The 22,573-nt window shown below is 44.2% G+C and overlaps 1 protein-coding gene and 1 pseudogene across 1 annotated transcript in view; one reads left to right on the plus strand and one right to left on the minus strand.

Annotated features, from left to right (window-relative positions):
- Positions 1-22,573, plus strand: part of Apaf1 (apoptotic peptidase activating factor 1) — a 68,793-nt gene extending 46,220 nt beyond the window's left edge. The window contains exons 21-27 of the mRNA XM_075954784.1: positions 604-720; positions 3,332-3,457; positions 11,559-11,678; positions 12,786-12,911; positions 14,764-14,889; positions 16,753-16,899; positions 20,181-22,573. Coding sequence (XP_075810899.1) covers positions 604-720; positions 3,332-3,457; positions 11,559-11,678; positions 12,786-12,911; positions 14,764-14,889; positions 16,753-16,899; positions 20,181-20,327 — 909 coding nt within the window. The 3' untranslated portion in view covers positions 20,328-22,573. The remainder of the gene's footprint in view (positions 1-603; positions 721-3,331; positions 3,458-11,558; positions 11,679-12,785; positions 12,912-14,763; positions 14,890-16,752; positions 16,900-20,180) is intronic.
- LOC142839065 (U6 spliceosomal RNA) lies at positions 6,976-7,075 on the minus strand (annotated as a pseudogene).

Raw genomic sequence — 22,573 nt, forward strand, 5'->3', positions numbered from 1 at the left:
ATTATAAAATTGGATAATCTTAGTTTAAATATTGCAAGTCCACTGTCACGAATAATGCTTTCAAGTTTCTTCTGCAAGATGTACCTCTCCGCCCTTAAAGAAGGAAAGAATCTTAATTTATCCTGATTTGTGAGCGACTCAGAGTATATAAATTTCAATTTTGACTTATCATTCTGTGCAATGTCTGTCTCAGTTCTGCTTCATAGCCCTTTGAAGATTTCAGAAAAGTGGATTATAACAAATGATAACCCTATTAGGAAAAGGCTTTGTGAAGAAATGAAAGACAGGATGTGGGGCTAGCTGGGAGACGGTGTATCAGACAGATGTGTCTCAGGTGGTGGGCACCGCAGCTGCTTTGCAAACCTTTTAAAAGCTTCTTTTATTTTATGAAAATGTATCTGAGCTGCATCAGTGAAATAAAAGGAGAGCACCAAATGCTAAATGCGGCTGCTGAGTTGCGATCAGTCTTTGTTGTCTCCCTGAGAACTCTTGGTTATTTTCCTTGCTTTCTTTTATTTTTCAATTGAAGTCTGTCTTCTGAAGAATAGCAGCAGAAAGACACACACACAAGCTAATGACTGACTGTGCCTTCTCCTTCATTAGCTCATTGCTGGGAAAACAGGCCAGATTGACTACCTGCCTGAAGCTCAAGTCAGTTGCTGTTGTCTGAGTCCGCATCTTGAGTATGTTGCGTTTGGAGATGAAGATGGAGCCATCAAGGTATTCAGTTTTCGTCCTCAGAGCTGTGGCTAGCGCTGTTTATTTAGAACTAATCATCTACTTGGCATTGTATTGCACACCTGTACACCAAACTGATCTCCTGTGGTCTAGTAGCGATTATTCCGTAGACTGACCATCTCAACCTGGCTAGTGTTTCCTCACATGACCTTTATTGCTGCTTCTCGAGCTTTCTGCGTTCCTTATTCTTATTAGTTGTTTTATACATATTTTAAAAAACTAAACAGGTTTACCCAGTTACACAAAACACATTTCCCCTCTTACAAATAGCCATGTGGTATCATTTCCAGATTCTCGAGAATGTCAGTCTGGGGCCCGCTGTGCCCACTGTCCCATCTTCATTTCTGTATTTGATGTTAGGTGTGTCTTTTTTCACCTCCTGAAATCCTGAACGTACCCAGCAAGACCAAATAGATAAAAAGAACCAGGTACTGACACAGAGAAGGTATTATAATGAAAATCCTCTTGTATAAAAATATTCTGACCTTTATCCCATGCAAAGCTCATCACAAAAGCACTTGTTATCTAGTTATAAACCTTTTAGAGAACCTTGATTGGTCTTTCTCATTTCTCCTCACCTAGGCTTTTGGGATTGTTTCCTAATTTATTGAGACCTTGGCATTAGGCACATTTATTTTACCATGGATTGTTTTTCATAAGGGATTACCCAGATGTCCTCCAGGTCAAATAACCACAGGAGGAGACTAAAGGCTTGAACACAGTGGGGAGGAGGCGATGCCAGATTCTCCGTCTCCCTTAGCACCTAGAGTGTTGTGTATCAGTTCAGGTTGTGGGCAAGTGTCTGACACCCGCTTGTTAAGCACAGGATCGTTGCATAACCACAGATTTCCTTAGTTTCCTCTCAGCCCGTGTTTTGTATTTCTATGTAGCATTTATTTTAAATGGGTCCTTGCTTTTCTTTTTACTTGTGTTGCCAACTCAGCATCTTTCTGTTTTTACCGTTTTAGTACTTTAAAGCTGCCTTTCAGGTTGTTAACTAATAAGAAGAAAAACACCTAATAAAACATGCAAGCTTTGGGGCTGGAGAGATTGTCCCGAGGTTAAGAACGCTTAACTCTCTCAGAGGACTTGGGTTGATTCCCAGTACCCACATGGTGACTAACAGCTGCCTGGAACTCCACTCCTAGGGGATGAAAGGTTGTCTTCTGACCTCCACAGGCACCAGACATACATGTGGTACACTTACATGCATGCAGGCAAACACTCACACTTGTAGAATAAAAGCCAACCTTTAAAAGGTTTAAAGAATTCATACATCTTTTTTCAACATTCTTACCTTCCTCCAATCCTCACATCATATAAATTCTGAACCGTATGACAATACCAACAGCTGGCTATTTTCGTTGATTTTAATGTTTAAAATGGCCATTTTAGCAGGGCGGTGGTGGTGCACGCCTTTAATCCCAGCACTCAGGGGGCAGAGGCAGGTGGATCTCTGTGAGTTCAAGGCCAGTCTGGTCTACAGAGCGAGTTCCAGGACAGCCAAGGCTTTTACATGGAGAAAACGCTGTCTTGAAAAACCAACCAACCAACCAACAAATAAATAAAAATTTTTAAAAAGGCAATTTCAAATGGCACTGCCCAGCAGTACTGTTTACTGTTCCAGATGCTCTCAGACATCCAACATCTTGGATACTGTGATTTTTGTTTTAGAGATGTCTGACCTCCTAATTCCCGCAGCTTTCCTAAGTGGCAGAGCCTCGTGAAGGAATTGATCTGTGAAGGAATTGATCAACAATCAGTGCTACCCTGCTTTCTCTATAGGAACACTGACTGTCCCACTCTTTGGAGAAGACCCCAGTCATAATATCTCTTTTGCTTTTTTGAGGGCTCATTTTCTCCCCAACATATGGGTTAGATTTCTAGAACCTTGTGTTACAGCATCATCTAATACATCATTTTAACTTGGGCAAATAAAAATACACACATGCACACCCCCCATATGAGTTCCTTTAAAGTATTTTTGGTATAGTCACCATGTTTTGAGCCTGTGTTACAACTTAGAGAAGATTTTTATGTCTGTGTGTCCAGGCCACAGTATGGTGTGGAGATCAGAGGCTTTGTTGGGGGCATCGTCCTTCCACCATGTGGTCCTAGGGGTCAAACTTGGGCTCTCATGTTCATGCAGCAAGCACTTTATCCCCGGGTCCATCTCATCAGCCCGTTACTACTTTCTAAATCTCTGTATTTGGCCTTTTTAAGGCTTGTTACTGGTGCACGGTTCTCCAGCCTTCCCGATTCCCTTTCTCCCTCGGCATCCTTTATCTCATGGGAGTTTTTGTTTTTGATGGAGAGTTTGCCTTGTGTCACCCAGGATTTCTGTCCTTTCTTATTCATCATAAACTGCCATTTTTATTTTGGAGGTTGAGCCCAGGTGGTCACTTGACGACTCAGGTAGCACTCAGAAGAACCGTTGGTTCCTACTGCCATTGACTGTTCTAGTGCACCCTTGATGGGGGCTGGGGGGCGGTAGGCGTGCAAGGCGCATGCGTGTATACACTGTGGGGGGTGTAGTGCCTAAGTACTGCTTAATTTCTTTGTGTTGATTTTTTCGTGGTTTTCTGTTTTGAAGATTATAGAACTCCCAAACAACAGAGTTCTCGGCTCCAGGCTCGGGCACAGGAAAGCTGTGCGGCACATCCAGTTCACAGCTGACGGGAAGACGCTTATTTCAAGTTCCGACGACTCTGTGATCCAGGTGAGAGGCTGAACAGAACTGTGCTAAGCTTGGTCACTTCAGCCTTCCGACCAGACACGTGGGGTTCAAAGGGTCTGTTGTAGAATATCGTTTGAAGGTGTGTTACTTTTGTTTACGCTCTGGAATGTTTGTTTAATGATGCAAAGATGTGTTTGAGCGAATACAGTCCACCTGTGGTCTGGAGGCTGCGCCAACGACTCGCTGACAGAAAGTAGTGGGGAGGCGCCAGGTGGAGAAGGGGTTATAACGAGGGGCGAGAAGAAGCACGAGGACCTCTTGGGGGACGCGAGGAGGCGAGCGAGGTGAGCTGCTTGCTCTTCTTCAGCCTCTCTGGGAAGCAGAATTCTACCTCGGCCTTTGAATCTTGAGTTCTTTAGTGGGCAGCGATTTAGGTAAGTTCTCTTGGTAGCTGTGAGAGAGTCTGTGTCTGAGGGAACAGAATGTCTTCAGACTGCGGCTCCTGCGGCCTAGCCGCTGCTGGTAGCCGCGGAGATGCGGTTGCCAACTATGATAGCCGTAGTTTAAAAGGCAGACGACTAAGAAAAAGTCAAGAGTCCATTCATGTTTCATATCTTTTCGTGGGTGTGGCATGGTGGCAGTTCATCATTGAGAAGGTTGTTTATTTTGAATTAAGTATTCATTTGAATTCATCCTATCTTGATATTCATTTTTAAGTGTGTAAATATATTTTTGCCACATTTATGTAATGTCTTTTATTTTCATTTTTTTTGTTTGTTTGTTCCTTCTTCTTTTCCCGAGTCAGGGCCTTGCAGTGTAGACCAAATGGCCTAGATCTCGCTTTGTGCAGCCCAGACTGTCTTTGAACTTTCAGCCATCATCCTGTCTCTGCTGCGTGGGTGCTGGGATTGCAGACACGTGCCACCATGCCCCGCTCCAATTCACAGGATTTTATTAAGAATATTTATTGTGCTAATAAACTTTTGCCAAAAACAAGTGTAGCTTGCCATAATTATATATATTGAGACTTGGAGCTTACTCTGTATTCTTTTAAAATCCACTTTTTATTAAGTTCTAGTATGCATACTTTAAATCTGTGATATTCCTGTGGAGGTTAGACTTTCCCCATTTCTTATTTTTCAGAACTACTACTGGTGGCTTTTGGATATTTAGGTATTTTTAGGTCCTTGGGATCTTGTCTTTTGATGTTCACCTTCATGTCTCCATATGGCATACTTGTAGTGCAATTTTTAATTTTCCTCTCGGGGAGTTGCTGTGTTCAACACATGTGCATGCAGATTTACACCCTGACCCATTTATCAGACTCTCCGTCACAACAGTTTGACAGAATTGTGTTTAGGCCCTAAGTATCATCACTGTGACCACGCAGACTGTGTACCAAAGGGTATCATGAATGCAGTTCCTGTCTTTTCTTTTCTTTTTTTTTTTTTTAAAGATTTATTTATTACATATACAATGTTCTGCCTGCAGGCCAGAAGAGGGCACCAAATCTCAGTATAGATGGTTGTGAGCCACTGTGTGGTTGCTGGAAATTGAATTCAGGACCTCTGGAAGAGCAGCCAGTGCTTAGCCTCTGGGAGCCATCTCTTGACTCCTTCGTGTGTGTGTGTGTGTGTGTGTGTGTGTGTGTGTGTGTTTTAATCTAAGCTCTTACTATGTAGCCAGGTTGTCCTGGAACTCCCTATGTAACATAGGCTTGTTGGTCTTGAACTCGGAATCCTCTCGCCTCCACTTCTTGAATGCATGCACAATCACTCCTCATGGTTGAAGTTCCTATCGTTTTATAGTTTAGAAAAATTTAGTCTTTGATTTTGTGTGGCTGGACATTATTTCACCTTAAAACTTTATATTAGGGGCTGGAGAGATGGCTCAGAGGTTAAGAGCATTGCCTGCTCTTCCAAAGGTCCTGAGTTCAATTCCCAGCAACCACATGGTGGCTCACAACCATCGGTAATGAGGTCTGGTGCCCTCTTCTGGCCTTCAGGCATACACAGAGACAGAATATTATATACACAATAAATGAATAAATATTAAAAAAAAACCCTTTATATTAAAGATATTGCCTCATTTATTCCTTAAGTTCCAAAATTTATATTGAGAAATTTAAAGTCGTTTTGTGTGTATGTTATCGAGACAGGATCTCACTATGTAGCTCTGCCTGGCCTAGAACTTGCTGTGTAGACCAGGCTGGCCTTGAATTCACAGAATCCACCCGCCTCTGCCTCCCAGTGCTGGGATTAAAGGTGAACCCTATCATTTTAGGTTTTAAATCTTTCTGGAAGATTTCAAAATATTCTCTGTGGATTTCATGATGGTGTGCCTTCTATTATTTTGTTCATCTTGGCAGTTTCTTTCAAGGAAACTTACTCTTGAATTATTTCTTCTTTTCCATTTTCCTTTTCTGGTCCAATCCGATTCTCTTTTTGTAAAACTCATTATTCAAATATCAGTTCCCAGGCCAGTCCTCCTGTTCTCGGTTTTGGTTTATTGTTTGAGGCAGGGTCTTTTACAGCCCAGACTGGCTTTGAGCTTACCATGTAGTCATGGATGACCTTTATGATTCTTTTGTCTTCATTTCCTGGGGTTAGACATGTGCCACAACACATTTCTTTAGTTTTTTCCATTTTTAATGCTCAAGAATTTTTTTTTTTTTTTTTAAAGATAGGGCTTACTAGGCAACTCGGGCTCACCTCAGTCTTGTTACCTTGACCTCAGAAGGATCCACCTGCCTCCACCTCTGGAGTGCTGGGATCAAAGGTGTACATCTCTGCTCCCTACCCTAGCCAGTGCTCTACTTTTGGGATGTACTCCTAGTTTTATTTAGTACACCTTTCTTGTGGTGGCAACATTTAACTATGCCTTTAAAAACCACTTAAAAAAAAACAATCTTGCTAAGTGTATCTTTATGAAGGTGTAGGATTGGAATGAAATTTGGCTCCAATACAGAAATTTTATTATAAGCTCCCATGATGCTTCTTTATTAGCTGTGAAACTCGTATAATAATCACATTTCTTTCTCTCCAGATGTCTTTGAAGTGGGGGAAGTTTAACTACATCAGATAAATCCTGTTGGGACTTTGTATTCGGGCTGAGCTTAAATTCATAAGGTTTTATGACCTGTTTGTAGATATTCTTAGCCAGAGGAAAAAGTCATTTTTAGAATAAGAGCTATTTTTAAAAATACAAGTTGTACTTCATCTTCTCTTTCTGGACTGTTGAGAATGGTTTTTAAAAACACATACAGGACTTTTAAGAGATGCACCTCAGGGAGTCATGTGAGCTCATGGGTGGTCGGAGTGCAGGGTGCAGTGTGCAGGAAATTGTTCTCTTCTATCATGTGAATTCCAGGGATGCAACTCAGCCTGAGAGACTTAAAAAATATGGGATACTGCTGGGTGTGATAGCGCACACCTTTAAACCAAGCACTTGGGAACCAGAGACGGAAGATCTCTGTAAGTTCAGGGCCAGCCTGGTCTATGAGGTGAGTTTCAAAAGAGCTGGGGTTACACAGAGAGATCTTCTCTTAAAAAAACAAAACAAAAACTAGGGACAGCTTCATGAATTTGTATGTTGTCCTTGCACAGGGGCCGTGCTAATCTCTGGTTCCAGTCTTAGTGTGTGTGCTGCCACAGCAAGCACCATTTCCAGGGTTTAAGAGGTCCTATAATGAAACTCTTTTTTTTTAATTTTTTTTATTTTTTATTTATTTATTTATTTATTAAAGTTTTCTGTCTCTTCCCCGCCACCGCCTCCCATTTCCCTCCCCCTCCCCCAATTAAGTCTCCCCCCCAGCCCGAAAAGCAATCAGGGTTCCCTGTCCTGTGGGAAGTCCAAGGAACCCCCACCCCCATCCAGGTCTAGTAAGTTGAGCATCCAAACTGCCTAGGCTCCCACAAAGCCAGTGCGTGCAGTAGGATCAGAAACCCATTGCCATTGTTCTTGAGTTCTCAGTAGTCCTCATTGTCCGCTATGTTCAGAGAGTCCGGTTTTATCCCAGGCTTTTCCAGACCCCGGCCAGCTGGCCTTGGTGAGTTCCCGATAGAACATCCCCATTGTCTCAGTGTGTGGGCGCACCCCTCGCGGTCCTGAGTTCCATGCTCGTGCTCCGTCTCCTTCTGCTCCTGATTTAGACCTTGAGATTTCAGTCCTGTGCTCCAATTTGGGTCTCTGTCTCTGTCTCCTTTCATCGCTTGCTGAAGGTTAATATTCAGGAGGATGCCTATATGTTTTTGTTTGGGTTCTCCTTATTTAGCTTCTCTAGGATCACTAATTATAAGCTCAATGTCCTTGGTTTATGGCTAGAAACCAAATATGAGTGAGTACATCCCATGTTCCTCTTTTTGGGTCTGGCTTACCTCACTCAGGATAGTGTTTTCTATTTCCATCCATTTGTATGCAAAATTCATGAAGTCCTTGTTTTTTATTGCTGAGTAGTACTCTAATATGTATAAATTCCATACTTTCTTCATCCATTCTTCCATTGAAGGGCATCTAGGTTGTTTCCAGGTTCTGGCTATCACAAACAATGCTGCTATGAACATTGTAGAGCATATACTTTTGTTGTATGATAAGGCCTCTCTTGGGTATATTCCCAAGAGTGGTATTGCTGGGTCCAGGGGTAAGTTGATCCCGAATTTCCTGAGAAACCGCCATACTGCCTTCCAAAGTGGTTGCACAAGTTTGCATTCCCACCAGCAATGGATGAGTGTACCCCTTTCTCCACAACCTCTCCAACAAAGGCTATCATTGGTATTTTTGATTTTAGCCATTCTATAATGAAACTCTTGGTAGAGATTTCTAAGAAATGATGGATTGAGGTTTTCTTCTTCTGTGATTTTTTTTTTTAAGTCTGGATCTCATGTAACTCAGGTTGGCCTTGAGCTCACCGTGTAACCAAGGCTGGCTTTGAACCCTGGCCCTTCTGCCTCTTTTGCCTAAATGCTGGTATTATAGGTGTGTGCTGCCATGCCTGGCTTTGTTTTAGTAAATGGCTGAATGAAGTTTTGTTTTAACCCTTTGTATCCCCAACCTGAGAAAGGTTTAGGGAATCTCTGCCGAGTTAATGTTATTGCCAGGATTAGAAGAATAAACCCACCTGACTATATAGCGCTGAACCTTGTGGGAGCTGAGTCCTGTTTTGGTAGCTTTTGATTCTTTACCGTGAGGTAAATGAAGTGTAATGTATTGGCTATGCTTACCCAATATATAGCAATGTATTGGTTCTTACGGGTTTAAGAAATCTAGTGTTTATTCACTACTGCTTTTGTGTTTTTCTGCCAGAGTCTTGAGTCTTGATATGTAGTGTGGGTTGCCTTCACACTTGGGGTCCTTCTTCCTCAGCCTCTCTCAGTGTTTCCATTATAGGCATGCCCAGCTAGCTTTTTTTTAAAAAAATGAACTTTATTTAAGCAGTTGAAAAATTCTATCGTGTGTCCTCACAAATATTCTTGATGATGGTAGGCATCTCCAAGTTCAGCTTCAGCACGGTCGATGAGTGCTGGTCAGATCCTTATCTGTCATAGCAAGATGATCCCGTTAACTGGGTATGGGTTCAGCTAAAGCACCACTTATCTGTCATAGCAAGATGATCCCGTTAACTGGGCATGGGTTCAGCTAAAGCAGCACTGTCATTGGCCTGTCGGAAAGTGTCTTGGAGACAGCAGTTGCTCGCCTTTCCGAGGCTCTCTGGTTTCCTGAGGTAGACAGCAGCAGGAGAGCCTAGCCAGGAGAGCTCTGACCTAGACACGGCCCAGACTGTTGAGACTGGAAGAGTATGAAGAGCAGCCATTGATCCCCAAGTCTGCTCAAGCCAGAAAGAAAGGCGGGAGCCAGGACTTTCCTAGTGGAAATGGCTTAGAGTATGCTGTGTCATACAGGGTGCCCTGACGTTTTGGTATGATTTGGGGAGCCAGGAAAGCCCCTGTTACTCCACCTTACCACAGTCCCCAGCATACCCCTGACCCGCCCATGTGCCTTCAGAACACTGTCACTTCCAGTCCCTCTTCTGCGGAGACTTGTTTGCACACAGCACATCCGAGTCCTGGTGATTGTGCTGCTTTGAATGAATGTCCCCAGCTAGAAGACAGGAAGAGATCCAAGAGCCAAGGCGGTGATCGCTGCAGTATGTGGCAGAGCCTAAGTTTTGGCACTGCTTTTATAGCTTTGCTTAAACCTGCTAGGAAAGGGCTTGAAGTCACCCCTCCTCTGTTTGACAGTCGCTCACACCAGAGCCAGAATGTCAGTAGTGACACACCTGTGGGGTGCTGGGGCTGCTTCACGGATTCATGTTCTTTTGCAAGCCATCTCATTACCTGTATTCACTGGACTTTGACATGTGAGACTGTTTCTTTCACGATTTTTTTCCTTTTTCTTTTCTCATACACTACATCCCAACCACAGCCTTCCCTCCCTCTACCCCCCTACTCCCCTCTCCCCAGACCTACTCCTCCTTAGCTTCATTTCAGAAAAGAACAGGATATCAGCCAAACATGGCATAACGAGATTAAATAAGACTGGGCACAAACCCTCATATCATGGCCGGATGAGGCAACCCAGTAGGAAGAACAGGGTCCTGAGCACGGACAAGAGTCAGAGATGACTCTCCCATTGTCAGGAGTCTACAACACCCCAGGCTAAACTAGCGCAGCATGTTTGCAGAGGGCCTAGCCCAGACCACGCAGGCTCTGTGAGCCCCATGAGCCCTGCTTAATTGATTCTGTGGGTCTTCAAATACTTTCCCAACTTTGTTATTATTATTCATTCGCTGCCTTTGAAAAGTTGAATCATTCTTTGCTTTTTTTCGAATAATTTATTTTTATTTTATGTGCATTGATATTTTGCCTGCCTGTCTATCTGTGAGGGTGTTGGATCCCCTGGAGCTGAAATTGAGACAGTTCTGAGTTGCTATCCGGGTGCTGGGAATTGAACCCAGGCCCTCTGGAAAGCAGTCTTTGCTGTTAGCCGCCGAGCCATCTCTCCAGCACCCCCCACTCAAACTTTTAAAAAGAGTCATTTGTTTTGTTTTGTGAGTCCTCACATTTATGAATGTGCATAGTGTGTGTGACTGGTGCCTTTGGAAGTCAGAAGAGGGCGTTGAATCTCCTGGAGCTGGAGTTACCGATGGGTGTATGCTGAGAGTGGAGTCTCAGTCCTTTGCAGGAGCAGTACCCCGAACTGCAGGGCTTTCTTTGCAGCCCCACCTCCTCGCGCATGCTTTGAGTGCTGGCCTCTGCCAAATCATTTAGAAGGAATCGTTTTGAATTTGACAATACTTTTGCTTCAGTAGCTAATATCTTTGTGTAAGATTTTTTTTTAATTTTATGTCTCATTTTGTAGATTTGCTCATGGCAAGTCCTTGTTTGAGTGGCATTCACCTTACTTGGAAACATGTTTGCTACATTAATTGACATCAGGAATTTAGAGGCCAGTGGACACTGTTGCTCTGCTGTAGTAGGATGTTCTGCATATTGACACAATGCAGACGTCTCTGGTCACTGCTGTGCCTCAGATGCTCTTGTCTGCTTGGTTTGTTCCGGTTGCTGGCACGGCTCCAGCTCTTCCTTCTCGCTGTGGCCGTGAGCCTCCTCCCCAAGCTGCATCTGAACTCATAGTGCCTTTTGCTGCTGCTTCTGTTCCGACAGTTGCATTAGGGGCTGTCTGAGACTTGTGAACTTGAGAACTGTGCTTACACTTGTCTGGCTCCCTGGACCTTCGGGCAGGAGGGCGAGCGTCACAGGGGCCGGAGTCTGCAGGCTCCCTCGATGTCCAGGCTTGTAAGTCTGCAGACATGTAATTGGGATAATTTTCTCTGGAAAATGTAATCAGGCGGTGAGCGCACTGACATAGTGTACGTTTTTTTCCTGTCTTGTTGTTTTAATTACTCTCTAAGCAACTGAAGAAAACAAATTTGATTTAGAAGAAAAAGTGTTTTTATTTTGCCCACCCCCATCAAGCTAATTAGCTTCAACTTTTTCTCTTTGTAAACATAGAGACAATGTTCTTTGTTATTTCTCTGATTGAAATACTGAGAAGATAAAAGACTTTAGATGAGAGAACACATGCCTCTTTCCAGTGGGATATAATTGGGGAAGGTTTATAACAGACTTATTTCTTTAATACTCAGGTATGGAATTGGCAGTCAGAGGACTATATCTTTTTGCAAGGCCATCAGGAAACAGTGAAGGACTTCAGACTCCTAAAAAATTCAAGATTGCTTTCTTGGTCATTTGATGGAACAGTGAAGGTAATTTGAATTCCAGATTTTTTTAGAATATATTTTTGTTTTTTAAGTTATTTTGAAAATATTCTTTAAATGTATTTTATTTCACTGTGTGTATGGCTTTCATGTATGTCTGTGCACCACATGTGTGGCTGGTGTCCACGGAGGCTAGCATCAGGTCCTCTAGAACTGGAGTTACATGTAGATGCCTATGAGTTGGGTGCCAAGAACTGAACCCAGGTCCTCCTGAAGAACGGTTAGGGATCTCAGCTACTGGGTCATTTTTCCAGACCTGAGTACCAGATTTCAAAGGAAGTTATACATGTATGTATATATGTATTTTGAAATAGGATCTCATTATATAGCCCTGGTTGGTCTGGAACTCGTTCTGTAGACCAGGCTGGCCATGAACTCAGAGGCATGTGCACCACCACACCCAGCCTCAGATTGTCCTTTTAAAGAAGACATGCTGATGTTGCAGTAATTATGCTGTGGTGGCTGTAAAGCCCATGAATGTTCATAACTGAGTGCTGTGCCTGGTTTCCTTCCCCGCAGTCCCCTGCATCCGCCGTGTGTCTGTAAGCGCGTACACTAAGGGAAGCTTAGACGAAAACTTATTGCTCTAAAAACTTGTTATACATGTATGTTTTTTAGCTGGTTGTGTTCTTTTTTTAAAAAAAGATTTTTATGTGTATGAGTGCTTGCATGTGTGTCTGCACTGAGTGCATGCAGTACCCACAGAGGCCGAAGGCACTGGGTCTCCTGGAGTTGGTTGTGAGCTGCCTTGTGGGTGCTGGAAACCAAACCCAGGTCCTCTGGGAAAGCAGGCAGTGCTCTTGACTGCTGAGCTGTCTCTCCAGCACCTCATTGTCCCCCCACATTTCAAGGTGTTCTTCCTTCCCTTCCCCTCCCTCTCCTTGTTTTGGGGGATTCTGGAATCAAACAGGAGACTTCCCACAGGCTAAGTGAGCACTTTACCTCTGAGCTCCTTGGTTTTCTTAAAGTACCCTGTTGGCCTTGAACTTGTAGAACTTCTGCTTCTGCTCAGCCTTCCCTTGGGTTACAGTTGAATTCCATCATGCATGACAAAAATGTCTTTAAAAGTGTCACCTAATCTTTTCTCCCCCCAAGGTGTGGAACATCATCACTGGAAGAATAGAAAGAGACTTCCTTTGCCATCAGGGTGCAGTGCTTTCTTGTGATGTTTCCTCTGACACCGCCAAGTTCTCATCTACCTCTGCCGATAAGACTGCGAAGGTCGGTCAGCCGCTTGAACGTCTGCATAGAAAACTTGCAGTGTTACTTGTGTATTATGAATCCAGTGGACGAGGCAGGGGAGTGGCAGGTTCTGTTCACGTACCTGTATCATATGTATTTTTAAGAGTTTATTCATTTATTATTTTGTGTGTGCATGTGGCAGAGAGGGAGAGAAGGAGCCTGCGTGCGTCACGATGTACGTATGTAGGCCAGAGGACAGCCGTTGGGAGTGGGTCCTTTCCTGCCACCTTGCCGAGGCAGGGTCTCCCATTATTTCTGCTGCTTGTGCTGTGCTGTGCTGTGCACGCTAGGGCCAGGAGCTTCCAGAGTTTCCACCTTCCATCCTGCCACAGGAATGCTGGACCTACAGATGCAGGTGGCTGCATCCAGCTTTTTCCTTGAAGTTGGGTCGTTGGGCTGGTGGGGCCAGTGCCCTGGCTAGTCATCTTGATGACATCCATCTCCTATTTAGGGCATGTGGTGCTAGGAATCGCGCTCCTGTAATCTCACTTGATCTTCACATCTTGAGTTGTTGTTCCAATTCTGCACACACAGAAGCTGAGCTAAAGGCTCGAGGTCACAGCTTTTGGAGAATGCCTATTAGCATTCATCTGGCATTGGGTAGATGATTTAATAGTTCTGATTTTCCTTTATGGAGAGTTAAGATTAAGAAAAAGATTATTAATTTCTCAAATTCTTAATTCTTACAGTATTAAGAAAATGAAAAATGATTTTTTATTTATAACTAATCAGATAGACTGCTGTATGTTACGTTTAGTAAAAGTATTTGGAAGGGGCGTGAGCAGAGTTTGTGTTCACTTGGTGTGAGTGGAAACTTCTGACATCCTCTGAGTTGTGCTTCCCGCTGGGGACTCGCAGCCCTCCATTCCCTTCTCTTTTTCCCATCTTTGTTAATGACGTCATGATCTAGCTGTCTTTGTGCTGTTCATTGCTCAGGGTTTTAGTTCCATCTGCTTTTCCTTGTTTGCAAAGACCGTACTTTCTTCCCTGTTGACTGGTGGGCGACTTCCTGGGCAGCTCCTTCACCTTATCCTTCCTGCTACCACCTAAGGTCTCGTGATCCACCTTTCTGTGCTGCTTTCCAGGCAAGCTCTTTGACCATCGCCACCTTTCTCTTCAGCTATTCTCTGTCTGTCTACCTCCGCCTCCGTCTTGGTGTACAAGTTGTGACACATCATTTTAGACCTGCCTTCTTGATGGCTCCTCAGCAAAGCCTTCTCTGGCTCTCAGGCAGCATTAGCTGCTCTCCCTTCAGAGTTTCCAGTGTGGTGTTTTTGTGGTTTTTGAAGCAAGTGCCCAAGTGCCCCTGAGCCTGCTTCCTTGATAAACTATAAACATCAGGGAAAGGGACTGTGTCTGCTTCGTCTCACACCACCAGTTCTTAGTTGGTAGGGCCTGACACATAGCAATTCAGCGGGTCCTGGCTCAGTGGTCAGAGCAGAATCATAGAACACTGGAGGGGAAAGGGCATTGTCCCCATTTTTCAAGTGCAGAAACTGAAGCTGGAGAAGCTGTGGGCTACCTTAGGCCACAAGCATTTAGGAGAGTGCACTGTCTGCCTCACCCTGTAAACTGTTCTGAACCGATTCTCTGTTCTATGTGTGAGCATTAATACAAAGATAAGAAAGGTGGCTCAGGTTCTTGAGCAGTTGATTAAAGAGAAGTCCCAAGAACTTGACAAGGTGGCAGGTTGGATCTGGGCATCTTGTGAACGTTTATGCATCACCAAATGTCCTAACTTGCATGCGATTGACTTTTTGGATGTGTAGCACTTAGGTCGGGCCTTGTAGGTGTTGGAAGAGTGTGCTTACCATTCCTAATTGCCTTCCAGATCTGGAGTTTTGAACTGCTTTCCCCTCTCCATGACTTGGAGGGCCACACCGGCTGTGTCCGCTGCTCTGCCTTCTCTCCGGATGGCATCCTGTTGGCAACGGGAGATGACAATGGAGAAATCAGGGTAGGGTGTGCTGACCGCGATAGCGTCTCTCCTTTAGCGCGGGCTGGCATTCTTCCCACGCTGAGGTGGTTTGTTTGATGTGTTTTTGAGAATCTTGTACTACATCTTAGACTGACCTGAATGAACTGTTTAACCTTGCCTGGCCTGACTCCACATCCTGGAATCCCAGCAGCTTCCCACTGGACAGGAATGCACAGGTCCTGGGGTTTTGGTTAGATGGAGCATTCTTTGCTCCGTTTCTGTGGACACCATGCTTCTAGGCACCTTCACAGCAGGAAAAAACATTTCAGAGTTAAATAAATCAGGTGGCATGTTGGTGCACACCTTTAATCCCAACACTCAGAAGACAGAGACAGGTGCATCTCGATTTGAAGCCAGCCTGACCTTTATAAAATGAGTTCCAGGCCAGCCAGGACTATGTAGTAAGACCCCATCTCAAAAAAATAAAACTAAAAGTGTTACATAGGTGAATAGATATTTGTAGTTGTTCCCTGCTGTTAGTTTGTGAAAGATTTGCATTAATTTTTAGTGGTAGCTAAAGATTCTTTTCGTGGCAGAATTTAGAGAAACGAATTTTGTAAATCATTGGTTCATACACGAATTTCAAACTGCTCTTCTCATTGTTCAAAGTAGGGATCTTTTTTTAGACCCCTACCCTTTAGTCAGCATTTTTCCGGGGATTGTTGCGGTCCTCGATGGACTGTCTGTCTTTGTTAATGCAGATGTCCTGAGGCTCACCTTTCCCTCGCGGAGTCCAAGTGAGCAGCCAGTTTTTATTACCCTGAACTTGCGAAGGTGCAAATGTAAACTGTGCCAGCGTCACCTAGAAAAGAGTTTTCTGAGAAGTAGGACGCACTGTTCTCTTGTGTCTGTGGAAATAAAGGCTGGTGTTGAAAGTATGGTGTGCCATAGAAGGTCAGAGACCATGGAAATCAACCAGACTACTGGGGTGTGAGAATTGTGAGGAAGCGAAAAGCCTCAGCCCCGGGGATGCCGCTTTGACAACTACTTTTTTTGTAAACTTTTTATTTTCCTATGTGTATGGGGGTTTGTCTATGTATGGGCTGCCGTGTGGGTGCTGGGAATTGAACCTGGGTCCTCTGGAAAAGTAGCCCGTGCTTTTTGCTGAGCCATCTCTGCAGCCTTGGAACCAGTAATTTTGAGGAAAATGTCTTTATTTCTGGTGGTGGTTTTGTTGTTTTTGTTTGCCTTTAAGAAGAGGCACTAACACTTGGAGGTTCAGTGTAATACAGAAGGTCCGAAGGGTTTGGATTTGCAGGGCTGGAGCGTCTCCCAGGCCTTCCAGGAATGTCACGATTCCTCTGCTTTGATATCTCTAATCCACACATTGTCTAGAATTTCTTTTTTCTTTTTTCTTTTTAAAAGATTTATTTATTTATTATGTATACAGTATTCTCAGTACTCTGCCTGCAGGCCAGAAGAGGGCACCAGATCTCATTACAGATGATTGTGAGCCACCATGTGGTTGCTGGGAATTGAACTCAGGACCTTTGGAAGAGCAGGCGGTGCTCTTAACCACTGAGCCATCTCTCCAGCCCCATTGTCTAGAATTTCAATGATAAAAAACCTCCTTTAATTTTTTAGTTTTTGGATACAGAGTCTCATTACGTTGCCCTTGGCTGTGAACTCAAAATCTTCCTTCTTCAGCCTCCTGAGCAGCTAGAATTAGAGATGTGTGCACCTTGCCTGCTTTTCTCTCCTCATTCAGTGGAAATTGGTAGCATTCTGATCCATAATGCTATTGTTTTTGCAGATATATTGCAGATAATTTGTATGTATACTTTGAAATTTGTAAACCTTCAGGGTCACCCTACTAATGAATCATGTATCATGTTTATCTAGATATGGAATGTCTCAGATGGCCAGCTTCTTCATCTGTGTGCTCCGATTTCAGTGGAGGAAGGAACTGCTACACACGGAGGCTGGGTGACCGACCTTTGCTTCTCTCCCGACAGCAAAATGCTTGTCTCTGCTGGCGGATATCTTAAGGTAAGCGTTACCCGAGGGTGCGTGAGGAAAGAGCAGCCTGCGTCGTGTCGAAGTGGTTTTCACTCCGTGTTCTTCAGCTGGGTTTCCTGTAACCCCGCAGAGTAGGGGAGGCTGTTTGTGGGACAACAGCTTTGCAGTGGTGGCTGACATCTGGAAGGCTGCTTTCCCCACGTCTCTCAGCGTCTTTGCTGACAGCAGTAGCAATGTGAGGCTCTCACCTCCCCATCTGAGCCTGCATGACCCAGCTTCATCTCTTGTGGCACACAGCAGTAAATATTTTGGTTGGAATTATTTGTAAAATATATTTGTGAAATTGTCTTTTTGGTAATAATAGTAGCAACATATCATTTATTATCTATAGACTTTGGGTTCTGCCAACACACTTGTCAGTTTTGTGATGGCCAAGTTTTACTCCCTTTGGGTTATAGATGAGCAAGACTGATTGTCGTGGAGTTCATCACCTCTCCAGAACTTGGTGATTAGTAGCTCCAAGGGCCACTGTCTGTAACGACTTGACTTGTGCATACTCAGTAGTGACTCTTGGGGTCAGGGCTTAGGCATATTGTAGGGTTCTGATGTCATTTATTATCTCATGTATCCATTCAGTAAGACTATGTTCAGTGGCTGTTGTCTTGTGGCACACATTTAAGGCTTGTCCTTTCCCAGTGCTGGCTAATGTTCTAAACAGGAAGGAAATGGAAAATAAAGTCCCTAAAACCTAGGAGGTCCTGAGAGAAGTTTGCAGGGGGTAAGTGGAGGCAGAAAGGAGAGGGATGGACAGAGTGTTGGAAAAGGATGCTGCATACCATGCTGACCACTTGGGCATTCTGTAAGCTTGTCGTTGACAACTGATCTCACAAGATTTTGTGAGGCGGTTGATCCTTCCTGAAAACAGCCAAGTGAGGATGATCTCATTATCTCACAGTACAGATGTTCAGATGTGTGTGGATGAAGCCTTTGTTGCAAGGGTCCACAGTATTGTAGTGTCACTCAGCATAAACATCTGGCTTATAAAAGGTAAATGAGGGGATTTTTTTCAATTTGCGCAAGGTACCTCTGCAGCCTGCATTGGAAATAGCCTCCTAATGCTGTGTTTGTTAATGGGCATCTTTTGGGGCATCCTTTGATTCCGTCGTGCATTGCTCCTGGGCTATCAATGCTGCTTGTCCTCTAGTGTAAAGGTAAATAACTCTGAGCTCGGAGGATGGTGCTTAGAGGAGAGACGTTGCTGTCCCTGTGTTGGAAGCTGAGAGCCGCTGATTAACGCAATTGCCCAGCCTTGACACCAAGCTTCTAGAATCTCTGGACTCCCTGGAGCAACTCTGCATAATCGTGTCTGGCTTTTAGGGTACTGCGAAGATCAGTGAGCAGCCTTGACACAAAGTAGAAGGACGGGTCTGCTGCTGCACTGTAGAGGTTATGTCTCGAGGCCAGAAGAAGCCATGCCTGTCTGTGTAGTCTATGTATTAACATAGACTACAATCAGCGCTTTGCCTTCTGTTTGATTACTAGCATAGTGAAACTAATTATGTTATAACCCAGCCCGCATCTACCAGCATGTTAATGAGACCATCCAAAGGCACAGAACAAATTAGGAGTAAGAAGAACCAGCTGCTAGAGCGGCCAAGAAATTAGGCATTTTGGGTCTGTTTACTTTAAAATCCGAGCAATGTAAATTGAGTGCCAGTAAGATACTAGGTGTCTAGTAGCTAAAATGTTCTTACCTCTCAAAATTATTATAAATGGAAACATAATATCACTTAGCTTCCACTGAGGTCGTGGATGCCACAGAAAACAGGCTGTTGGACTGACAAGTTCATATGAATTCCTACACTGAAGGCCAAGGCTGATGTAAAATGTGGAACAGAAGAGTACTGTTATGACTGGGGAGTGGGTTTTGGGACAGTCCCCAGCTCTGCCCCTCACTAGTCACACGTGTGACTTTTCACAAGGTTGTTTTGTCTGTAAGATGGGTGCAGTGCTAATATGTGCCATAGTACAGATGTTCTATAGCTTTGCTGCCGTCCATGCTCAGGCTTGTTCCACTATCAGCATCAGATCGTCATGTTTATTGTCACTGATGGGTTTAACCCGATGCATCCTCACCTAAAGTGATTGTTGACGTGAGGATCAGGCTTGCTGTTGCACACTTTGTGTTATTGGAGAAACCTCTGATGGCCTGTGTCTACAACTATAGACTCTATTGACTAATTCACCACCCTGAAAATCCTGAGCTTGCTGCTATGAAATCTTGTATTTCCAATCCACATTGAACCAGTGGCTGCTGTAAAGTCCTTTTAATGATGTGGGAGACGGACAGATGGACGGACACTGCATTTGGAAGTCAGAAACTGTTTCTCCTCTGCTGTCTGTTCCCACTGCCCTCTGAGTCTTGATTCTCTCAGGAACTCGGTTTCTCTCTGAGCCCTAGTCACTGGAAACACGTTCTCTTGGGCTGGACTGTGTTCTTGTGCTCTTGCTTACGGTGCTGTTTTCGGAAGTGCGTGCTGCTTTAGTGAGCTTTACCAAGCCCTGTGACATACACATTTACCAGGTCCTACTACCGAGAGTAAAGAAAATACTCTAGCCTGTCCCATGGCAAGGCTGAGGGCTAGGCTCTGTCCTGAGCACATAGGTGAGAAAGTGTTGGGTGTGTGGCGCTCAGGCTCCTGATGCACTGTAGGCCTTTTGAGAGCATCTTCTAGTGCAATGTCTCCTGCCCTCAGTTTAGCTCTGAAATAGGATAGTAAGTTTGTGAACACCATTTGGTAAGGATAGTGTTAAACTCTTGGTGAATTTGGTGCTGGAGAGGAGAGGGAAGGATGTGGTTAGAGCACCTACTTGGGAGGCGGTTGGTTTTCAGCATAGGTTGTCACATAGCAGCCTGCATCACCCCTGGTGAAAAGCGTTCTCGAGGAGGACCACTCTCCTTCCTCGTCTGTACTGTAAGCAGTCGGGGTGCATATCTGTTGGGGTACAGTTCGTGCTCCAGAAGGGTGTCTTTGTGTAGGGAAGCAGTCATATGCCCATCCCATGGAGAATGTGCAGACAGCCCCAACCCTTCCCTACATACTGTGTTACTTAGCTCTCTAGCGGCCTTGCGGTGGCAGTGGTGCAGACACGGCTGTGAGGCTGTCACCAGGTCTGGAGCAGTAACCCTCAGATGCGCTCCTGCTCACTGCCTGGCTGAGGAGCGGCGGGGTAAAGGAGCTGGTTGGCGCTGCACGTCGCTGCATGGTGGAGTCACCGATCTAATGAAGGTTTTCTTTTTCTCTGAACAGTGGTGGAATGTTGTCACTGGGGAGTCCTCACAGACCTTCTACACGAATGGAACAAACCTCAAGAAAATCCATGTGTCCCCTGACTTCTGCACATATGTGACTGTCGATAACCTCGGTATTTTGTACATTTTACAGGTTCTAGAGTAAGATGCCCAAGCGTTAAGGCAGTCAGCTCCTTACTTTTGAGTTGGAAGAGAATTGATACTCAGAACACCAACATTTTATAATGCTGTGAATCGTATTGTGGTATTGTGCTCACGTCGAAAGTGTCTGTGGCTGGCTGAGTAATGTCAGTTCAGCTGTGCACACAAGCGAGCACACTTTTGTTCTAATTTTTTTTTATCATCATCGTTATTAACAGTTTTTTCTTAGCATGGAAATGAAATGTAAATATGTGTGTTGTCACACCATTGGTAAACTTCTTCCTTGATGCACTCAAAGTGGTTGGCATGATTAGTGAGAACCGTTTGAAGGAACTGTGTGTCGATGCTGTCTTTCACTGTGCAGGCTGTGCTGCAAGGTAATGGTGGTCGGTTTCTGAGCCACACTTACCCCAGGGGTATGGCTTTCCAAATGCAATCATGTTGCTTATTTGCACTCTTTCAGTTTGCTTTAAAATATTGTGTCGTTGTGCTCTGTCTGCAGTGCTTGTTTCCATAGCTCGGTGAGTGCTGTGTCAACAGGTCTTGCTGTGAGCTGGAGTCTTACATTAGAGAGAGCTCTCTGTAGCCAGTGACAGCCTGTGTGTAGCTGGACTCTGGTTGTCGTTGTCTGAATTGGGCACCACCCTGCACACTCTGTTTTGTTTTTAAAGATGGGGTTTCTCTATGTAGTCCCAGCTGCCCTGGAACTCACTCCATAGACCAGGCTGGCCTCGACACACACAGATCCACCCACCTCTGCTTCTCCAGTGCTGGGACTAAAGGTGTGCACTTTCCATGTCTGGTCTCTGTTTTTTACTTTTTGCTTGACTCTGTTCCATAGTTAGCTGTCAGTAAGTCAATGAAATGTGAAATAGTAAATCTGTTTGCTTCTGGGCCAGTGTTATTATCAGGGCTATTCTCTTTATGACTTTCAAGAGTCCATGGTTTCTGTGCAGTTCTACAGAACTCCCCGAGACGCTGGAAGAAGATGGCTTTCTCCTTCTCCCTTCCTGTTTCCTGTATTCCCCCCATCCCCCAGCACCCATTTCCCTGGGAAATGAGGGTTCATTGTATTGCGCAGTGATTGTATTACACAGGTTCCCGTGGTCCTCCTGCACCATACTCCTAAGTAGCTTAAGAGTTTTGTTTTTAACCTTCTTTTAGGATCTTTACTTGAAGCTTAAATCTGATCACTTTCCCCAGAAATATTATTAAGGACAATAGAGATAAATTAGTAATGGATGTAGTTTTTGGGTTTGTGGGTTTTTTTTTTTTCAAGGCAAGGTTTCTCTGTGTAACAGCCCTAGCTGTCCTAGAACTTGCTCTGTAGACCAGGCTAGCCTTGAATTCACAGAGATCCACTTGCCTCTGTCTGCTTAGTTCTGGAATTAAAGGTGTGTGCCCCCACTGCCCAGCAGCAATAGAGGTAGTTTTCATATAAAATACAAAATCAAATATCTTATTTTGCAATAGGAATTAGTGAGTACTAGCATTAATCGTAGATAGTCAGTGAAGCTGTTTCTGTTGTCAGTACTTATTACTAGCTGCGGTGTGGGCAGAGGGAAAAATCCACTCATGCATTTTAGTTTCTGTTTCTTTGTGGTGCCGAGAATTGAAACCAGGGCCTGAAACACGCTAGCCAAGCACTCTGCAGTGCCCTGGGATCCATGTGGCGTTTCAGGAGCTGTGATTGGAGTGGACAGAAGTTTGGACATTTCTTTTTTACGTTTTTTGGTTGGTAGGTTGAGGAACTGGTTTACACACTTACTGTGATTGAAGCAGATGTGATAAGTGAAGATGAAAATATTTATAAATATAAGTATCTGAAAGTTGTCTTAGAACTTGGCGAGAATGAGCCAACTGCTTCTCAGACAGCATTAGTGCCTCATCCGTTCTGCAGCTGGGTGTGAAATAGTAAACATAGTTTTTAAAAAGCCTTGATCTTTGTCTTAAAGTGGAGAGGAAGACACAATAACACAAGAAGGAGATGGCTTATCACTGCTCTCGGAGCTGGTGACAAGGCTTGGCTTGCAGCCTGCGGATGAGCGCTTTGAGCCTTTTCTTGGCTGTCCTCTATGTGAAAAACAGCAGAACATTGGCTTTTGTATATGTGAAGATGGTTTGTATCATGTGTTCTATGCGCTTTGAAGACTTTTTGTATTTATAATTTACATGTGTTATTTTTTTGCCTTGGAATACTGTTTAAACAAATTTTGAAGACAATAAAATTTCTGAATTTTTTTCAAAAAA

The sequence above is a fragment of the Microtus pennsylvanicus genome, chromosome 20 (assembly GCF_037038515.1).
Source record: "Microtus pennsylvanicus isolate mMicPen1 chromosome 20, mMicPen1.hap1, whole genome shotgun sequence".
Lineage (NCBI taxonomy): Eukaryota > Metazoa > Chordata > Mammalia > Rodentia > Cricetidae > Microtus > Microtus pennsylvanicus.